At 39.3% G+C, this 15,404-nt stretch overlaps 2 protein-coding genes across 2 annotated transcripts; both read left to right on the forward strand.

Annotated features, from left to right (window-relative positions):
• The first annotated feature begins 843 nt into the window (after positions 1-843).
• arpc1a (actin related protein 2/3 complex, subunit 1A) lies at positions 844-7,386 on the forward strand. Its single transcript, XM_020639734.3, has 11 exons — positions 844-1,140; positions 1,592-1,688; positions 1,996-2,100; positions 2,346-2,568; positions 3,174-3,281; positions 3,463-3,566; positions 3,646-3,754; positions 5,131-5,206; positions 5,295-5,488; positions 6,351-6,441; positions 6,548-7,386. Exons 2-11 carry the CDS (start codon positions 1,625-1,627, stop codon positions 6,584-6,586), a joined length of 1,113 nt encoding a protein of 370 aa, XP_020495390.1. The 5' UTR covers positions 844-1,140; positions 1,592-1,624; the 3' UTR covers positions 6,587-7,386.
• Positions 7,387-8,963: 1,577 nt separating this feature from the next.
• Positions 8,964-15,062, forward strand: arpc1b (actin related protein 2/3 complex, subunit 1B). Its single transcript, XM_020639741.3, has 10 exons — positions 8,964-9,199; positions 9,725-9,868; positions 10,601-10,705; positions 11,615-11,837; positions 11,949-12,056; positions 12,665-12,901; positions 12,982-13,057; positions 13,700-13,899; positions 14,356-14,446; positions 14,616-15,062. The coding sequence occupies exons 2-10, from the start codon at positions 9,805-9,807 to the stop codon at positions 14,652-14,654; spliced, it is 1,143 nt and encodes a 380-aa protein (XP_020495397.1). The 5' UTR covers positions 8,964-9,199; positions 9,725-9,804; the 3' UTR covers positions 14,655-15,062.
• Positions 15,063-15,404: the final 342 nt, after the last annotated feature.

Below are 15,404 nucleotides of genomic sequence, written 5' to 3' on the forward strand. Positions count from 1 at the left end.
AAACAAAATAACAAAGAAAATCGTGGCTCCCGCTGCCTCTCTTGACCTGGTAAAAAACAATAGGCCCACCCAGGTGCATGCGGGTCCTCCACCTGCCTCTTACTTAAATAATCTCCAGTACCCACAGTATTACCCAAATATCTAACAAAAATACTAATACAAAACTAAATTTACTAAACAAATAACTAACAAAAAAGAAAACGTTACCCAAAATCTTTTCTCAATAAAGAAAACATGTAGAATAATTAAATAAACAACAACACCCAAATATTAGTAAACTAAATACAAAAACTAATTTTAACCCCAATTAAATAGCTCCAACACCATCTATAAAGGTGTGGCTTTGTGTGCCCCCCTGGGTGGCCTATCTACTGCCCTCCATGGCCCGAGCCGATACTGCCCTGCTGATTTTGTCCACAGATATTACTTATATACACTACATCAGGGATGGGCAACTTTGGTGACAGCAAGGACCACATTAATTTAATTCTCAGGGCCAGAGGGGCCAAATTGTAGTATACAAAAACGATTACAGTCAATAATGTCTCAAATTTAACTCAAACATATACCAGTGATCAAATATTATTATGGACACATTTCTGGTTTTCATGAATTCATGGCAGATTTTGTCATGTTTTTCTTCATGTTTCCAATTCATTGATATGTAAAAAAAAAAAAATTGACCCGAGGGGCCACGTTGAGAGTATGATGGAGGCCGCATGTGGCCCCACGGGCCGCAGGTTGCCCACCCCTCCACTAGATGGTGGTGTGGTTGTTTGTCGACTGGTTTTGGGTGTTTCTATCATTTGAACCACTAGAGGAGCTCTTTTCTTTCGTGCTCGATGTTGTCCGAGACTTCGATTGTGGATTCTCAGTTGAATGTATCGGCTTAAGCGGGATGATGCTAAGCTAGCTGTCAGCCAGGCATCCATCCACGGGGTTTCGCCGCCGAGTTAAGCTGCCGGATGCTCCCGGCCGTATCCTGCTACTGGCCGCCCGTCTTGACATTCCCTCAGCATTCCCGGATCGAATTCGTGTCGACTGCCCAGAGTCCGCGAATTCAAGGTCCACTCCTGATCCAACCCTTCCCCCGCTAGCGTAGCATAGCTCGCCGGATAACGAGAGAAGCGGACCGACGAGGTGAGTTAGCACCGGAGACGCTATCGGTGCAAAGTAAAGGCAACTCTTCTAAGGAAACACCGGGGCCTGATGTAACAGGGAGGCCTTCCCGCAAATGCGCGGATAGCAACACGTCTATATACTGCCAATGTGACAGGCCCGTCAAATACCGGCGAGCCTGGGAACTGAAGCAGTAATGTAATGCTCGTTTTTACCGAGTGTGGAGACTAAATCTAGTTATTGTGGGTCAGCTAAGAAACTCAACTACGTTATACACAAGTTCCCAGTAAATAATGTGATGACTCGGGTGTTATTGTAATGAATCTAAAGTGTAACCCTGTTTTCCCATCAAACAGGCTTCGTAGTGTCGTGTTTTTTTTCTTTCTCCACGCCTGTTAAAGTGTAGTTTACAGCCGACAGTAGCAAAGTTCAGCTCGTCGCTAAACTTAAGTTTTACTGTGTGACTTTGCAGAGTTTCTCTTAGAAGACCACACCCCAGACAAACATGTCCCTTCATCAGTTTCTGTTGGAGCCCATCACCTGCCACGCGTGGAACCGTGACAGGACACGTAAGGATAACAAAATATATATTTCCTCCTTATTTGAATACTACCAACTTGCACACTACTACTACTACTACTACTACTACTAGTAGTAGTAGTCTTCTTAGTGTTATATAAATGCTCTTTTTTTAATGCCATGAAAAGAAAATGATTATTTGCAGGATAGTTTGAATTTTACTTCAATGTTTACGTGGATTAGTTCAACTTGTATTCAGCAGAATCCAAAACAGGGCTTGCATGTTTTTTTTGTGTGTAGCTTTTTTAATCCTATTAACCTGCACATCTTGGTCTTTTTTTTTTTTTTTTGTAATAGAAATTGCCATCAGTCCAAATAACCATGAAGTCCATATCTACAAGAAGAGTGGTAATCAGTGGGTTAAGACTCATGAGCTGAAGGAGCACAATGGACACATAACAGGTACTCTCCAAGTGAACAATGCAATGTATCACTTCTCTGTGTTTGTATGACTAACCCTCCCACATACAAATTAAGTGTGTACAAAACTGCCATTGTCACAAGGAAATGTATGTTTTAATACACTCATGGATTCTTACTGATCCCCTTTAAAGTGAATTCATCTCATGAATGTGCTGTTCAGATTAACATCATGATTATTGCTATGATCAGTCTGTGATTACACCTCCTTTTTATTGTATTTGTAGGTATTGACTGGGCTCCCAAAAGTGACCGTATAGTGACATGTGGAGCCGACCGTAATGCCTATGTGTGGTCCCAGAAGGAGGACGTATGGAAGCCTACACTTGTCATCCTCAGGATCAACCGAGCTGCCACCTTCGTCAAGTGGTCTCCATTGGAGAACAAGTTTGCAGTTGGCAGTGGGGCTCGACTCATCTCTGTTTGCTACTTTGAGTCTGAGAATGACTGGTGAGACTTTCTTGTAAAATCCTGAAAAACAATAGTCAAATCATTATAGCCAAATGGTATTTCTTATTGGTTTTTCTTAACTTTGTGATTGGAAGTTTTAACCAGTTATATTTGTACTTAATTATTCAAATGCTATATTGCAGTCAGCGGTATTTAAACATGGATTTGTGTCCTTATGTGACAGTCACAGTATTATCTTATTCATTACATAGGGAAAGAGGGAAACCGTAAAGTTGTCTTGTTGTCACCCGGGTTGAAACAAACATACCAAATGACTGATTAAGATCCAATCCAGCATTTTCTTCTCAAGCACCGGGCCAATCTGTTGTGGTTTACTGTGTTCCTTTATGCTGTTGTTTTTTTCAGAAGTCTTAATCATTTATAATTTTTTTATTAGTTTGTGTGTTAGTTTGTAGAAAATACAGAAAACCAAAAAGTTCAGTTTTCTTGAGCTATACTAATAAGTTATTGTTTTTGCCCATTTGAATCATGACATATGTATGTTGACACATTAACAGATCATTGAATTCATACCTAAATATGAGGTAGAAGTCTTGTGTTTAAAGATATTACATATTAAAGACGTGCTTTTTAAAATCCATCAGGTGGGTTAGCAAACACATCAAGAAGCCTATCCGCTCCACCATCCTCAGTCTGGACTGGCATCCCAACAACATCCTGCTGGCTGCTGGATCCTGTGACTTCAAATGCCGGTGAATTTCATTATCTGTGAACTTAACTAGAGATTCTTATTGAAACTAAGATGAGGATTTAGTGATTGAAAACATGCCATCACACTCTCTCTCTTTTGCGTCCTGTTCTGATTTTCTCTTCTTTTTTCTTTTTTTTTGCTTTAACTCTTCTCACCCATCCCCCTCCCCTTCTGGCCTCAAGGGTGTTCTCAGCCTACATTAAGGAGGTGGAAGAGAAACCAGGCCCCACACCCTGGGGCAGCAAGATGCCATTTGGGGCTGTGTTAGCAGAATTTGGAGGAGCGGGTCTGTATCTGTGTCTTTTATGTGATGGTAAAAAAGCTCTTGTGCTAGATCTGCTTTTTAATGCACTTGTGTCCATTAGGTGGAGGGGGTTGGGTCCACTCTGTCTCTTTCTCAGCCTCTGGTAACCGCTTGGCCTGGGTCAGCCACGACAGCACTGTCACTGTAGTGGACAGCTCTAAGACTTCCAGGTATGTTCGTGCTTAACAAAGAGGGATCTTTTGAATGGTTGTAGAATAGAATAATACTGGATTGGACTAGTCTTTGAAACACACTAACGTTATGTTCACATACAGCATCACTTACCAAAAGAAACTGTGTGCGTCTTGTAACAAATACTTTAGGAAAATTATCTTAGTTTCATAATACATTTCAATGTCTGTAGAATCTGCATTCCTGCATTACAGTAATTGTTGTGTTATTGCCATCTGAAGATTAGTGGAAAAGTTTTATAGAAATGTGTTATGTGACAGGCATCTTAACACCAACCCTGGGTTAGATTGAGACTCTCAGCCCTTAGTTTCATGTCAACCCCAGTGTCCTTTCTCCTCATATCATGACTCTTAAAACTGTCCACTTAAGCAAAGGCCAGCAAAAAGGGATTATGTGCATTTTTTTCTTCTTTACATCAGTTTGAAAAGAAAAACAGACAACCACACAAAGTGTTACGTTATGTATTTAATTAATCTGTTTCTATATGCCACATGAAGAACGGTTTCAAATGTATCGTAAATGCCCAAATCTCATTTGTTAATAATCAATCGTATTTTGGTATCATGTTTAAAATTCTGCATTTGTGTACAAACACAGAAACACTTGATGTAAATTGAGTTGCCGGTTTTAACGAGGTAGGGAGATGAAGCTTAAGCTGAAATCATAGTCAAAAAAGATTGACATGGCTGATGACTAATTTGTTTTGTATTTATTCATGAATAAAAAGAGCACAAAGAACTGGAATGGGCAGCTTTTTCCTTTTTGCTTTCTCAACCCAGAAAAGGAGAGCTAATCTCCAAGACCAAACATGGAGAGTGAATAGAAGGATTATCAAATTAAGAGGTGTAGAGATGAGGAGATGAATTCATACCAATATCCAAAAATGTAGTAATCTCTTACACTAATTATAATCTTCTCCCACGTATACGTCAGAAGGTAATAACTTGCATGTTGAACAACCAAAATTTCACCAAATAAAAGATTTTTCATTGAAAGGAAATGCATTGGGATTTAGTTTCTATATTATAGTCTATGTGAATAAGTATTGATTTTTAATAAAACCTTGTGGCAAAAAGGATTAAAACGTAAAGACTAGGTGAACCGAATTTTTGGCTACATACTTAATAACCTGCGGTTGTTAACAAATCACAGGTGACGTGTATTGCATGAGAGGTTAATTGAAGGATTAAAGGTTCTGAATGGAAATATGCACATCAAACAGTACTGAAAGCAAAGTTATTTTTTGGCCAAACTTTTTTTGCTTTTTTGGGATTCTGAAAGCTGGAAAGCTGTACATTATGACAATATGACTGTCAGGATTGTGACTCATTTGGTCTTGTGTTTGTACGTTCAGCCCTTCACAGCTGAAGACGGAGTTCCTTCCTCTTCTCAGTGTCATTTTTGTTTCGGAGAACAGTCTTGTAGCTGCGGTAAGAAAAAGACCTACACATGATGATTTGTTTCCATGGTCAAATGCTCAGTTAGTAACTATTTGAGTCCTGCGTTCTGCTTCTTCAGGGCCATGACTGTTGCCCCATGCTGTTCCGTTGCGATGATGGTGGAATACTGACATTTGTATCAAAGCTCGACCTCCCCAAGCAGAGCATTCAGAGGAACATCTCTGCTATGGAGCGCTTCAGGAACATGGATAAGAGAGCCACCACCGAGGACCGCAACACTGCCCTGGACACATTGCACCAGAATAGCATCACGTAAGTCACGCTAACTAGGATCATTGCAGGGGAGTACCTGAAATATAGCTCAAGAGAAAAATGTTTTTCTTTTCAATGTATTATTTAAAAAAAAAAGATATGTGATAAGAGTTTTCACAATTGTGCAGTTGATTCATTTGTGTCCCAAAGACTGCCTTTATTAAGTAAAATTAAATAACTGTGGCCGGATGTTATTTTAGCCTGTTACATAGATGCTGTATTGTATAAAAAGAATGTATCCTATTTGTCTTCTCCTTTAAAAATTGACAATTTAAACGACAATCAACTGCTTAAAACTAAGTGCCATACCATAATACTTTAAAAACGTTTTTAAATCGTTGGGCCACTTGTTTAGCACGATTGGTGGAGTAGGCACGCTATACATAGAGGCTCCAGTACTTGACCAATTGGACATGAGTTTGACTCTCCTACCTTCTATGTCTCTAGTCAGCTGTTCTTACAATAAAGGAAAAAAATACCTAAAAAATATCTTTCAGAAAAAGCTTTTAAAATATTATTTTCATTGAAAGCTGCTGTGCTACAGGTTCTAAACATGTACAACAGGGGCATATATGATAAATCTGTCCTGAGCTGATATTTATTGCAAGAAACCGTTTTCTTGTCCCCATGCTGGTCAACAGTTTTGTTGATGATCATTTTTGCTTTTGTTTTTTATTCTATCATTTGTTTGTGTTTCGTTTGTTTGTTTCTTGCTATAGTTTGGAGTGTTTGTTACTATTACTTTCATGCCTGTTTTGAAGTTGTGAAGCTACAGGTAGAAGCTGCGTGGTTATGGTTTAAAGATTAAACCTTATTTTGCTCACTTAAAATGGTCCTTATGTATTTACTTATTTCTCTTCAGCCAAGTGTCTATCTATGAAGGAGACAAAAGGGATTGTCGCAAGTTCTGCACCACAGGAATTGATGGAGCAATGACCATTTGGGACTTTAAGGTACATGGACATGTAGACACAGACACACACGCACATTTCATAAAACCTCCTTAGAGATTCACTTGCTCAGTTCTTACTCTTCTATGTGTTTGTGTTTCCTACTCAGAGTCTAGAGGCTTCTATCCAAGGTCTCCGCATCATGTGAAGGAAACCTGTGAATGACTGAAGAGACGCTGCAGGCTCACTTCTCCTCCCAGCCCCCTCCCTACCACCCCTCCCTCCTAAACCCCTCTGTTCCTGCAACGCAGCCAGTAACAAGCATAACTGACCACCTTATCAAGTGTCTGCTGAAGCACTGATCAGACCTTAACACATTCTTCTGGGTGTATGAAAACACTTTCAAACATACACTAAAGTAAACAAGCGCACACACACACACACACACACACACTCACACACATACACTGAGCTGACGTGTGACATCACTGTTGATTTTTTTTTTGTTTGTTTTTAAATGAAGGTTAACCAGGTGTCAAAGTGAGAAGGTCCTCTGACACGTATTAAAACGTGAAGTGAAATGTGTGTTTTTATGTTCTCTAACCTCCTGTACCAAAAGTTGAACACTAAAAGGTGCGTTTTATCAAAAAGTCTGACTGCATTTCTCTACAGCTTAACCTGAACATGATCTCTGAAAATTAATATTTAGTAGAGTGGAGGATGGGATGTTTTACTTCTTGAAGTTTATTCTCAAGCAGGTAAACTCATGTTTAGATTTGGACAAGGTTTTTTCTGTTTCGAGGTCATGTTGCTGGTTAGCTGTAGGGAGCTGTACTGGATCTGATGGTGAAGAGAGAAAGCAGCTGCCTGAACTCTGTGCGGAGTCACGGCTCTCCAGCACGAGGTTCTGAAGCTTCTTCACTTAAACCACAAAAGATGGAGGATTTCTATGTAACTGATCATGAGGTAGACATGAAATAAAGATGAAATACATTTACAGTACACTAACTCCTGGACTGCTCTCTTCCTTTGTCTTTGACTCTCACACAAAGAAGGTGGGTAGTAGCTGTATATCTGTGGGGACTTCGCAGTACTGGAGTTGCTTTTATTTTTATTTTTTTCTGTTAAATATCTGCCAGCAATATTATGTTTGATATTGTATCATTTTTATTTAGCAGGAAGTAGTTGGAGCAACCTGTAGATTCAGCCACAGTTAAAGTTGTTTGATTTATTAAACATAAGATGAAAATGATTGTGTGCCAGTCTGAGCACATGAAGTAGAAACCCTTTATTTGTAGACTTAATTGTTTCTAGCTTATTAGAGTATCGGTTGCATTTTGTACAAAGGCAAATAGTTGCAAAGAAAAGTCTTGAATTGTCACACAAGCAGCTCTGTAGGGACTGCCATGTGCTTTAAACGTAATGTTAACATCAGCATGCGAACATGCTTACAATGACAATGCTAGTATACAATATAAGGTCATACACATTCCTGCTTATTACAAAAATATCAGTGAACAGACTAAAGCTAAGGTACTGGCGTTCCCTTTGCTTGTATTTCGGACCGTTCACATGTACATTTGAATTTCAAGTCCAATGTTCAGCTGGTTTCATAGTTCTTATAATATTTAAGTTTTGACCGAAGTTGCCACCAAAGAACAAACCAATAAATGAATAAAAACATGGCCATGACTGTGTGTCACCTATACATAAGGTTATAGTTATTCACGTAGATAAATGTCTCAATGAGGCCTCTGTCTCCTCATACAAACAGATATGTCATTCTCTCTTTTTATTTCATGAACATGTACAAATAAATCCTTTTGTAAAAAATAAAAAAACAGGGTCACCATTTACAGATGCTGTAGAGAAGAGTGAGAAAACAAAAGACTTTAAGCCTTTGCTGTGTAGTTCCTCATGCCCCCCCTCTAAAAATAAAATAGAGAACTAACACCAGAGTCTTCCCCTTCAGTGTGTAGAGTTACATTTTTGAACAAATGAGAACAAATGTATACTGGCAGAGATATAAAAGAGTCTAGCCTGAAACAACATAAAGTACTAATTTAAAGTTAAAATAAACAGGACAGTTTGGATATCTGATTATTTGGGATATCTGAGCTTCTTAAATTTAGCAAATGTAAACTCATAATACATGAAATACTTGGGTAAATCTATTACATATTCATTTTTTTTCCTCTGTAAGCCTCTTTCTTCCTCTTTCTTCAGTTCACTTTTCCTCCCTCCCCTTTTTCTTGTTCCTCTTTCTTTATGCAAAAGCGGCCAGGAGTCCCTCCCCTTTCTTCTCTGTCTTTTATGCTTTTCTGTCTTTTCTACTCCCCCTCGGTTCTACGTCCTCCTTTTCGCAGAACATTACAAGGTTTCCATGCTCCTCCCTCTTTGCTTCTGGAGCAGAAAAACTTCACCTCTTTTCCCCTCTGTTTCTGTAAAAAAAAAAAAAAGGAAAGAAAAGTTTGCTCCAGTTCCTCAGCATTTTTTGAAATGTTACACCCACAATTTTTTCCTCCCTGCAGCATAAGCCCACTCAGACTTCCTGTATTTCTCCCCGTCTACCCCTCACTGTACCCTCCTGCACCTCCCCGTCTGACCTCTCCTCCCTCTCTACAGCTCAGCTTCTCTTCCTGAGCTCACTCTGTCGTTAGCGTTCGCGTTGACTGGCCAGAGTCCGCGAGCTGAGCACCACCACCTCATCTTTGCCTGATCTGCCACCTTCCTCTGCCTCTCCCTTTGTCCCTCTCTCTCTCTCTCTCTCTCTCTCTGTCACTGCAGCTACTCACACATTCTTCTCTGTCCAGCCCTCAGGGTAAGTAGCCTAGAAAATATTTAACAGTTGACTGAGTCTGCTCAGACATGACGCACACTCTCACTTTGTGCAACAGGCAACAAAGTCCTCACACAAAGTCACTCAGAGTGTGGAGCATGGATGTTATTGTGTAGAGTAGCTTTTGAATACGATCTGGGATTTTAGTCTTTACTTCCTGGAGTTGTGCTCTAGATGTTAAGTTTTGTTTGGGGTAATGTCTATAAACCTTGACCTGCATCATTCCTTTCAATCCCCTGAAAGTCTGGATTTCATTAACACAGCCTGAGATAGGTTCAGTGGGTTTTTCTGTGCACAAAAAGACAAAATCACTGGATGGTTTAACTTCTTAAACTACTTAATACGTAATAGTTGGGACCAACTCTCTTAAAATCTTAAAATGTTGTGATACTTAAAATCTTAAAATGCTGTGATACTTAAAATCTTAAAATGTTATCAGAGTTTGTAATTTTTTTTGTATAATGTCTTCCTCTCAACAACACTTTTGTAACTTCTGTTATTTTCCAGACCTGACTGTTATCTCGCAGCCCACCCGCCGCTGGTTCCTCACACCGCTTCCTGATCCTCGTTCTAACTTCTGATTGGCCATGGCGTACCATAGCTTCCTGTTGGAACCAATTAGCTGCCATGCCTGGAACAAAGATCGGACCCGTGAGTCTGCTCTTCTTCTCGGATTGGTCGCTCAGGCCTTCTGTTTCAGTGATTTTAAGTCTCTTTTTTTTTTAAACAGTTTTGATTAAGGACATGGAACATCTTGCTACACCGAGAGGCAGGGCCAAAAAAACAAGTAGTGCAGTCGTTGGAGGTTTTTGATTGGCTCTAAGTTGGGAGAAGGTATTTCCTGTTTCCTGTAACAGGGTCTGAGGGCCTTCTGAGAGGCTCTTGTGCTCCACTGTAGGAAACTTAAACCATATTTGGCTGTGTTGATAGGCACTTTGGTTTCTGGGTAGAGCGGATGTTACAGGCGGCTGTGGTCGAGTCATTGAGTCATACGATTGTAGTTTCACTTAAACTTGCAAGCTGTACACTTCAGTTGACTCTGTTAGCAGGCGGAAAAAAAAAGCACAGTGCTGCACTCACACAAACACAGCGTCTGATTCATCTGCTGACTAAAACATGTGCAGGGTTTGCTACAACACCATGGGAAGGAAGGTCATTGTCTATTTGTGTTTGCTGCCTGCAGGCTGATACATACTGTATTTCTTTATCTTTCTCTGTTGTCATGCACTCAGTCAGTTGCTCTGTATTCTGCTCCACTGTTCTACCAAACATGAACTTCAATCACTATTTACTTTGTCCTCACACTGATGCATTTTCTGTCTGAAAGTTTCACTGTTTTCTATTTTATTTCTTATGCATCGTGTACCTTCTTTTGTGCCTCAGAGATTGCCCTGTGCCCAAACGACCATGAGGTTCACATCTACAAGAAGGATGGGACCAAGTGGAACAAGATCCATGAGCTGAAGGAGCACAATGGACAGGTGACAGGTGAGATGTTGTATGATCTTGTATTTATCAATTAGTACATCATTTGAATTTGTTTCCAAAAGGTTAAGAAGTTCCAAATTTTTTGGAGTTCTTGCTACCTGTCAAGTAGGAGGTATTTTGGTATTTGAAACAAACTATTTTTCAGATAATGAACACTTCATTGATGCAAAAACGGCTAAATCGGGACTTGTCATTCAATTCTGGCTTGTATGACCAGTTGTGCTTGATTTAAAAGGTGAAGGATTTAAAGATATTTTGGAAGAGAATTATAAAATATAAAAAATAAAATGAAACGGCAAGCATGGCTCTGTCCACAAAATCCACCTAATATCTTTCCTAAAGTGTATTCAATTGAAAAGTTCAATTTTCTTTTCTGAATGAAAACAAAATCAGAATAAAAAATATGAAATGGGGTTCTTTTATTGATAACTGTCAAGCTATTTGATGATGGTTGCACGGACAGCCCAGGGCGTGTGCCTATCTCAGCATCCTCACAAAGAGGAGAAGATTCCAGGCAGGCCGTTTCACACAGGTTCATTCATTGTGCCAATATTATTTAACCATATGAGGATACAGACATCAAAGTAGACCTTAAACACATTCAATAACTTCCTTCTTACTTTTTAAAAATAGAGATGACGTGCCTGTCTCATTTCCTTTTGTTTCCCCCCCCTTTTTTTTATGTTTTAAGATCTTTTTCATTTTCACTTTTAATGTACTATTGTACCTTGTTTTTGAAAAAAAACTCTAAATGTATATATGTTATATCATGTGTGTTACAACTCTTGTTGTAACTCGTGGCTAGAAATGTAATTATCATTTCCTAAAACTTGTAACCAATCTTTTTTTTTTGTCGATCATAATGCTGCAGAGAGGGAGAATATCACTAAGAGTGTCTTTCTGCTGCAGGTATTGACTGGGCTCCAGACAGTAACCGTATAGTTACTTGTGGAGCTGACCGTAATGCCTATGTGTGGACCCTAAAAGAGGGTGCCTGGAAACCCACCCTTGTCATCCTCAGGATTAATCGCGCTGCTCGCTGTGTTAAGTGGTCGCCACGAGAGAACAAGTTTGCTGTAGGCAGCGGCTCTCGTCTCATCTCCATCTGCTACTTTGAGCAGGAAAACGACTGGTGAGGTTCTTGGCAGATTGCTTCATTCCACAAATTAACATAAAGAGATGCATGTGTGCCTCATAAACCACACATTTTGGAGCTTTTATTATGCTGTGTTGTTGCCGTTAGGTGGGTGTGTAAGCACATCAAGAAGCCGATCCGCTCCACCATCCTCAGTCTCGACTGGCACCCCAACAATGTCCTGCTGGCTGCTGGGTCATGTGACTTCAAATGCAGGTATCAGTGAATAAAAAAGATTAAGAGTCAGGATCTCTGTTGTCATACAAGCAGTTGTTGGCTCTTAAATCTAAGGATGCCTGCATGGATGCTTATTACAAATATTTAAACAAAACATCACATTGGTAAAATGAGAACTAATGAGAAAAAAAATAGTGCAGAAGTTCAAAATATAGTAATAGAAAAGGGTATATTAAATAAACACAAGAAATAAAAAAATATAAAGGAGATTATATGGAAATGTAATATTGTGAAAATGTGCACAAGTAACAAAATGTATTATTTTTGAGTTTTCTCTCATTATCTCTCCTTATTTGATAAAAGGGAGTGTGTCCTGTGCCCTAGATATTGTACAGCCCTTTGATTAGAAAGTTGTGATTTCTGTCTGAATAAATACTTTTTAAAAGTTATTATCAAGAACAGTTTAGCCTAACTTTATTCTTAAATCTAAAGTCCAATCAGATACCTAATGATCCTATCAACATCACTTCATATGTATGAATGACAAAACAATAGTACAACATGAAGACATCAAAAAAATGATCAATCATATGTCTTCTCTCTCTCTTGCACCTTTTTTACACTCTAAACCCCTCTTGTCCTCACAGGGTATTCTCTGCCTACATTAAGGAGGTGGAGGAGAAGCCTGGCCCGACCGCTTGGGGCAGCAAGATGCCGTTTGGTGAGATGTTGTTCGAGTCCGGAGGATCTGTAGCTGCAGATCAGACTTTGGTTGGAGGCGGTGGTTGGGTGCACAGCGTGTGTTTCTCTCACTCTGGGAACCGCCTGGTCTGGACCTCCCACGACTCAACAGTGTCTGTTGCAGAGGGAGGCAAGACTGGCACGTAAGAGAGGGTGGGGCTGCGTAACTGCATGTTTGTGTGTGTTGTTGATGTGTAGTCTGACCTTTGTTTTGATCTCACAGGGTGAACAGTCTGAGCTCTGAGACGCTTCCCCTACTGTGTGTCACTTTCATTACTGAGAACAGCATAGTGGCAGCTGTAAGTATTCACTCCATAAACAGTATTTAGTCAGAGCATGATAAGTTCTTTTTATACTTTTATTTTTACTCTGACTGATTTTCTGATGGACTAAAATCAATTTAACAACTAAACCAGACGTGAAAATGAACTGTAATATTTATTGGGAGTCTTCTATATACACAACAAAACAATTCAAGCACTGAGAATTGGCCTAAACACTGAAACGTTCAGTAAATACAGGGATGTTTGTTGTATGTTTTCAAATCTTTCGCTTTTCCTCATTTTCTGTCAGCTATTGCCTGACTATGTCATAAACACAGAACAAGAATAACATGTTCACTTATTGCTTTCTGAAAATAAAAATAATTTGCATCTATGTTTACATGTTAATCAAATATTATCAAACAGTTACACAAGTTCATAAGTTAGCAGACTGTTCTTTGCCAGAAATAGAGAAAAAATAAAAGTGACAGGGTCACCTTCAGCAACATTGCAATCAAAACACTTTAAGATATTACTTAATTTCATCTTTGAGCTTTCTAGCTCAATCTTGATACTACAGCATGTTAAGGTCTTGTATATTATCACCTTCCTTATATATAAGGAGATCTATATGGAGAGTCTTCCTGACCGCATGTTCATGTGTTTCTGCTCCTTCAGGGCCATGACTGTTACCCGGTGCTGTTTGTGTATGATGGGGCTAAAGGCAGCTTGACATTTGGTGGTAAGCTGGATGTTCCTAAGCAGGCGGCCCAGAAGGGCATCAGTGCCAGGGAGCGTTTCCAGAACCTGGACCGTCGAGCCTCAGAGACCCAAGGCACTGAGAAGGACCTGAACAGCCTGCACAAGAACAGCATCAGGTGGGGAAGAAAAAAATGCTTACCTAAAGCTAGACTGTATGTAGTTAATTATCTGATCACTGGAAAGTTCACCTGCGACATCTTTTGTCACAAATGTTTGTGAATGTTAGCGCCAGAGTTTGTGAATAACACTTTCACATTTATATACACACAACCATCATTGATGTGTTTTGCTCTGCAGCACAATTAGGGGTGCATTTAACCCTTGCATGTTTTTTTTGCAAATTCAACTATGTTTGATTTGTTTGCACAGCTTAAGCAGGCGCAAAAGCAATGCAAGCCTTGATTGATTCAGGTCCTTAGTTTCTTTCTCTCCACCTCGACATATTCAATTGAACTCAATCATTCGTTTTAAAAGGTGTGTTACTCATCATCCCAATCAAACAGTTGTTTTCCTTTTTTATCTTCAAGTGCGTTGTGTGCAGATTATTGATTTGTCTAAAACAACATTTTCAGCCAAATCTCAGTGCTCGAAGGAGGAAGAAACCAGTGCACCAAGTTCTGCACCACTGGCATGGATGGAGGAATGGGCCTCTGGGATGTCAAGGTAGCCCACTCATAAACAAAAGAACAAACACACACACACCCCTAAAACAGATCACACCAGCTACAGATGCTACACGTCAATTTGGCCACATGTTTCTTCGTATGATGTCCTGATTTTTCTCCAAACACAACATGAACATTGTTTTTAAACATTCTTTTTCCTATTTCAGACTCTGGAGTCTGCAATGAAGAACCTGAAAATAGTCTGAAGTCTGAAATCAAGTTTACGGCACTCCGGCAAAAGAAAATGCGCTTCGGTGGACATGAAGGAAACCGCTGCCTTGTCCCACATTGCTTTTTGGCCTTATTTTAATCAGGTATTTTTATATATTCAAGTTTAACAATCAGACTTGGGTCAGTCAGTGTTTATCCCTCTGAAACACTTTGTTGAGCCTGTTAAACCCAGCACTGTGTGCAGAGGACTGACCCCAGTCTGCAATTGGTACTTAATGAGTTAGATTAGTTTAATCACAGAGAGCTCAATCTGAGCTGAACGCTTACAGCTGGAATTTTATAATAATCTTGATGAATACCTACAGTATTTGTTTGTTTGTTTTTTTTAAAGCTTATGCTGGTCATAATATGCATTTAATAAATGATTGCTGTTTTAAAGCACACTCTGTCTTCATTTATTTCAGGAGTGGGTGTGTGATATCAGATTAAATCAAGGCTTTCGTTATATTAGTGGTTTAAATACATTTAAGTAACATTACTCTGACAGTTTAAACTTGCTTTAAACTGCATTAATCATCCTGTGATATAGACGAAATAAATGAATAAATGTTAAAGATCGTAAAGATTGAAACAACGTTTTCACAAGCTTTATTGTAAAAACAAAGAAAACGAAGAACACAGAAAAGATCCCTCACTATTCCCTCCTTTGTTTACAAGAAGGGCTTCACTACTCTGCCAACAAAACACATTGAAGCATTTTATACATGTAGTCAGCACTTAAAACA

The sequence above is a fragment of the Labrus bergylta genome, chromosome 1 (assembly GCF_963930695.1).
Source record: "Labrus bergylta chromosome 1, fLabBer1.1, whole genome shotgun sequence".
Taxonomy (NCBI): Eukaryota; Metazoa; Chordata; class Actinopteri; order Labriformes; family Labridae; genus Labrus; species Labrus bergylta.